We start from the raw sequence: 6,177 nt of genomic DNA, 5'->3' as shown, positions 1-6,177 counted from the left end.
CATGTATTTTTTTTTAAATACAGAAAAGGATCACCAAGTTACCATTTCTCAACAAATATAAATAAATACAGAAAATAAGCACTTGTTCACTCAGTGGACATTTCTAGCTCAATGCGAGGTCTGTTGCTGCTGCTGGCTAATAATACGGTCAATACGTGGGGAGATCTTTGACAAGGCAACACGCATGTCATCATCAAGGCTCAACTTGGCCCTATATTTTGTTTTCAGAGCTGTCATGGATGAAAAGCCAGCTTCACACAGATATGTGGTGCTGGTATCAACACCTTAACTGCAGCATCATGAGATACTTGGTACTCAGCACCACACTCTGAAACTAGCTCTCCAGGTGGTATCAGATGAGATTTCAATGAGTTCTTCCAAGAGTTTGGATGGAGATGTGTCAGGAAAGCTTTGTCTCAATGTTGTCTGTACAGTTTTTTTTTTATCCAGAGTAACTTGGTGATCCTTTTCTGTGTTTTATTAAATAATGATTTTCAGATTTTTAGAAATGGTCAAACTTATCCAAATATGGTATTTTCATGGAAAACAGTGCAGCTGCAACAGATAGCACTTTAGGGATAATTTTCTGTAATCCAAAAAGAATTTGGATTCACTATAAAGTGCCTGTTCACTATAAAGTGCCACATTTTGATATATTGAACTTTAAACTTTAAGTAAATTTTTTGGAACACGCAACCTAAAACACCTTCCTCTCCCAAACCGTTCCTGCAATTGTTTTATGTTGCATGATGATCATGGATACATTTATTATGTATTGTATTTTTTATGTTTAAATATCAACATAATCTGTCTGTCCACCCTCAGTACATTTACTATCAATATAATATAGTAGTCTGACTTCATCATCTTTTCAAACGCACACACATAGAGGGAGCCCCCCCCCCCCCCCTCCTTCCCAGTCCCCACCCTGCTGTTCTCTGTCGCTCTGAACAGGGCTTTTAGCTTGTTGTTAGCTTATGGTAACGGGACATTAATTCCGGTCTTAAACACAACGTGGTCATAAAGGAATGGCAAGGATTGCAAAGCATGTTATATGCATTTGACCCGTTGCGGAATAAAACAGCAGGGATTTGTTTTGGGTCGCAAAAACACTACCCTTGCTGTGTTTCAATGTCCGCGTTCCAGATCCAGACGCTACTGACTGCTGCTGAGCTGAGAGACGCTAAGCTCACTGCTCAGCCTGCTGTGTTGAGATGCATCCTATTGGCTGTGTGCTGGAGCGGATATGAGTCACGACACCACAGAGTTTCAAAATAAGAGTATCATAATGACCTTAATGTTGCTAGCTTTCGGAGCCTAGTTATTATAGCTGGAGCTGCGCGTGGGCATAAATGAGACCCGCTATAGGATTTTCAAAATAAGACCGTTGTCATTCTATATTTTTAAAGAACATTGCCAGGCATCTCGCGGAACCCCTGACAGCTCTCCGCGGAACCCGTGTGCCGCGGAACCCCTGCCATACATGACATACAGATAGACAGTACTGCTACATCTATACATTTATGACATACCAGATTTGCAAATATAGTACCGTTTGTGATACAAAAAGACCCATAATAGTGATTATTTATTTTTTAAGTTAAGTTTTGCCATAATCATATATTTTTCCATAATCAGGTAGCTGAACAACATTGGTAAAAAAATTCTATTCTATGAATCATTTTCGGCCTTTCGGCATTCGGTTTTCGGCCAACTGTTTCCTATTTTCGGTATCGGTTTCGGCCAAGAATTTCCCATTCGGTGCATCCCTAAAGCATTTACTGACGATCACGGAATTATAAACGACCCTGTTATGGTTTGTAACCGACCCCAATCGCACAACACAAGACAGGTATGAGAGTAAGCCAAAACAGGGCAAATATTTATTATAGAACAAAAAGCGGCACAGTCCCTTTTAGGGATGGGAATTGATAGGATTTTATCGATACGATTCCATTATCGATTCTGCTTATCGATTCGATTCTTTATCGATTCCCTTATCGATACCTGATCAATTTATAGTTTAAATAGATAAATTGGAAATGCAACAGAACTAAGCTGGTTAGAATAACAACATGCAACTTGACATTTCTGATTGTCATTTATTATTGAGCCCCCATGTCAGGGGCGACAGTGGCTCGGGAGGTAGAGCAGTCGTCTGGCAATCCGGAGGTTCCCGGTTCGATTCCCACTCCTCCCGGGCAGCGTGTCGATGTGTCCTTGAGCAAGACACTTAACCCCTAACTGCTCCCGATGAGCAGGTTGGCACATTGCCTGGTTGCCTCCGCCGTCGTTGTGTGAATGTGTGAGTGATTGGGTAAAATGTAAGGAACAAATTGTAAAGCGCTTTGGATAAAAGCGCTATATAAAAAAGCAGCCATTTACCATGTCAGAAAAATACAAAAACTGTAAAAAATAAAACATTAACTATAGCCTACACTTAAATAAAATAATGTATTTGAGATTCTCTTAAAATGTATTTATTTTTTTATTCTTAAACTAATTTAATCTATTGAATAACAGGTCGTTATTCCTCTGACTTCTGTCTCACACACACACACACAGAGCTCCCTCCCCGGGCCCCTGTCCTGTAAGGTATTGGCTTGTGTTGCTACACGGACACATTTGTATGTTGCACCACGGAACTTCCTGTTCCTGTCTTACAGATTACAGACTTGTAAACAAACACTCCCGTCTCTTATTATATGTGAACTAAAGAGTACAAGGTTTACACAACAGCCCCCACCCGCTGTTTTATTGTATTTGTACCTGTACTATCCGCTGTCAGCTGTTTATCTCTCTCTGAGAGCTTGATTAAATAGCGTTAACTCACGTTTGCTCCGCGGCAAATTTGAGCTCACCCTCAACTAAATCAATGACTAGGTTCTAAAGCATTCAAGTAGTTTTCACTGCACATAGAAGTAGCCAAACAGCGGGAGCATTTCGGGAGCATATTACCAAAACCCAGGCAATTTCGAGCCCTTAATGAATCAAATAGAGTCTGCCATGGCTACATGCTAACGTCATTGCGCAACTGTAGGAAAAACCTGGCAGCGATAATGGAATCGAAAGTCACGGGAGCCACACGGTTCCAGGCATCGGCCAATTAGGAACCGGTTCCCATCCCTAGTCCCTTTAAGGGAAAACACAAAAACACTAGAGTCAAGGAATTATGGAAAATGCGGCACTGTGCCTTTAAGAGGCGAACAGGCTAAGGGCCAGGGCTAAGGACCAGGGCTAAGTGTCAGGGCCAGGACCAGGGGCACTGGAGAGGGGGACAGGGACAGAGGCCCGGAGAGGCGGGCTGGAGACAGGGACAGAGAACAGGGTTAAGGCCTTGGACAGGGCGAGGGCCAGAGCTGCTTACAGGGATGAGGACAGGGTTCCGACGGCGGAGGCCTGGCACGGGGACAGGGGCCCGACGGCGGAGGCCTGGCACGGGAACAGGGGCCCGACGGCGGAGGCCTGTCACAGGGACAGGGGCCCGACGGCGGAGCCCTGGTACGGAGACAGGGGCCCGACAGCGGAGGCCGGGGGGAAGAGGCGCCATCCTCCCGTGGAAATAGGGAGCGATGATGCGCCGGCTTGACGTCTGGAGTGGGAACACTGGAAAACCTCCCGTAGAGAATTAGAGAGCGAAGACGGTGTCCCACTCCAGGCACGGAGATCCTCTTCCTCCTCCTCCTCAGGTGCTGCAGACGGGCAGCGCAGAACAAAGGGGTCCCAGGGGACCGGGGCGAAGAGACGCATCCTCCCGTGGAAATAGGGAGCGATGCGCGCCGGCTTGACGTCTGGAGTGGGAACACCACTCCAGGCCTGGCACGGAGATCCTCCTCAGATGCTGCAGACGGGCAGCGCAGAACACAGGGGTCCCAGGGGACCGGGGCGAAGAGACGCATCCTACCGTGGAAATAGGGAGCGATGCGCGCCGGCTTGACGTCTGGAGTGGGAACACTGGAAAACCTCCTGTAGAGAATTAGAGAGCGAAGACGGTGTCCCACTCCAGGCAAACGGCGACAGGTGGTGATGGCTGGCACGTCGTCTCACGCCGGAGACGCGGCAGGAGATGGTAACGTACAGGATGGTAACCGTACAGAACTCCATGAACACAGAGTGAACATAGATACAGAACGACCCGACCAGGACTGGAAGGGAGGTCCAGGTATTTAAAGCCCTCTGGGGCGCTAATCATAAACTATGACAGCTGCGAAAGGTAGTCCAAGGGTGGGGGCTGGTGAAGAGTAGAGGAGAGTAAATCATCGCAAGGGTGGGGGCTGGTGAAGAGTAGAGGAGAGTAGACAGGGAAAACACAGGAAAAAGGTCCAGGGACAGGCGAATCCTCAGACCCCCCCCTTTCATCCGCGCATGATGACGCATAACGTATAGGATCATATACAGTTGAATTTTTTAATATAGCGTGTATCGGGAATAAACGGCAATTGATAATCTATATATGCGTTTATGCCTATAACTCACGTTCTATGAATTACTGCAGAAAACGATAAAAACACTTAAATTCTAGAAGGTATTTTTGTATGAATGAAAAAGTATAACGTTCCTACATCCTGAACAATAGATAATCAATGTTGAATGGGCAATAGTAATGTCAATTTAGCAATACAATTTAAAAAGTTATAGCCCTGCAAAGAAGGTGAACATCTCCATAGGCTTAGAGTGGTGGCAGTGAGGCTACATTGATGGATATAACCGTGGCAGGGAATGTGTTAAGACTCACATATCTCCGGGGTTCCCTCGTATTGTTGTTTTGATTCGAACGTGGCCGCGAGGCGTGTATATTTTCCCCAACGCAGTTTCACCGAGGCGATGTAGTCACGTTTAGCTTTGATTGGTCAATCGGTGGAAACGTTCTGGACTGGCCCGCCACCAGAGTGGCAAATTTGAAGACGCTAGACTACTTCGCTGTCAAACGGCCCTGTGTTAAGGTGTGGGAACCCCTTTATTAAGCTTGAATCTTATTGGCTAATAATTGGTTCTGGAGTCCATAACCAAAAAGACACCTCCCCCCTCCCCTCTGCTCTCTATTCTGCCTGAGCTGCAGTGACTGAAGCTGCAGTGAGCACAGAGTGACTGCCAGCCTGCCTCAGTGAGTCTGACAGTGTTAGAGTGAGAAGGAGAAGAGGGATTAAAAAAAAGAAAAAAACATTATAACACAGAGATGAAAAAGAATGATTTTTTATTATTATTGTAAACTATATATAAAAAATTAATATTATTTAAATTTTATACTGTTCATATTTTTCTGGGGAAGCATGGCTTCCCTTGGCTTCCAGGAAGATTCGCCACTGGTACCAAGAGGTAATTAACATGTCATTTTAGCAACAGGTAACTTCATATAGGCCTAGAGATTTCTACAATGGCATGCAAATGTCTTGATCCTGATTGGCTGAAACCTGTCGAGCAACTAGAGTCTAAACAGTCCACCCTCGAGTCTAACCCTCCCACAACCGCATTTCTTTAATTACCCTATTTTATAGCAATAAGGTTGGGTGGCTTGGGCCATTGTAGAAAAGCATTAGACCACTTAAAGTCGTGGGTTAGAATCTTTAGATCACGCCTAGAGGGGTCTCTAACAACCACCCCTAGGCGTGATCTAAAGAGTCTAACCCACTCCTCCTCGTGATCTAATGCTTAAGCAGCCTACGTAGGTAGGTTTAGCAATAGGTAACCACATAACAGATATTTAAAAGGTAATTAACAGGCATGTTCTGCAACATATATCCACTCTTTAACAATGAAAAACTATGAGCTTCAATGTTTTTTTGCCCCACTAGTGTTCAAAGCCACCGACAAGCTCAGGTTGTGTTGCTTCCCAGGTCGCCCAGCTGGAACTCGCCTTCTTGAGCCAGCTGGCAACTTCCTGCGCGCCACTGCAGTTGGCTGGCAGCCAATGATCGACAGGCTCCCGGACTTGCCGTATGTGTGGAGGGCTGACAACATTGCGGAAGGGTTTCTCTTCAGCAGCAGATACTGTTTTGACATGGCCTTGAATCCAGCAGTGAAGAGGGGGTCCCGGCTGCGTCGCCTCATATCTGAGATCACCTCCGCGAGATCAGAGTCGTCATCATCTGAATGTGTGACAATAAGAAGGGAATAGGTTTATTTTGAATGTGTATGCTGGTATTGTACATGCAGTATAGTATAGGTAATAATTACCAT

The 6,177-nt window shown here is 45.4% G+C and overlaps 1 protein-coding gene across 1 annotated transcript in view; it reads right to left on the bottom strand.

Moving 5' to 3' along the window:
• Window positions 1–5,346: 5,346 nt before the first annotated feature.
• Window positions 5,347–6,177, bottom strand: part of LOC311240719 (uncharacterized protein) — a 47,545-nt gene continuing 46,714 nt past the window's right edge. Inside the window, exon 19 of the mRNA XM_084329293.1 lies at window positions 5,347–6,086. Coding sequence (XP_084185419.1) covers window positions 5,770–6,086 — 317 coding nt within the window. The 3' untranslated portion in view covers window positions 5,347–5,769. The remainder of the gene's footprint in view (window positions 6,087–6,177) is intronic.

This window comes from Notolepis coatsorum (genome assembly GCF_963971535.1).
Source record: "Notolepis coatsorum genome assembly, chromosome: 14".
Lineage (NCBI taxonomy): Eukaryota > Metazoa > Chordata > Actinopteri > Aulopiformes > Paralepididae > Notolepis > Notolepis coatsorum.
The sequence above is the reverse complement of the archived record's forward strand: the minus strand, read 5'-3'. Positions and strand labels throughout refer to the sequence as shown.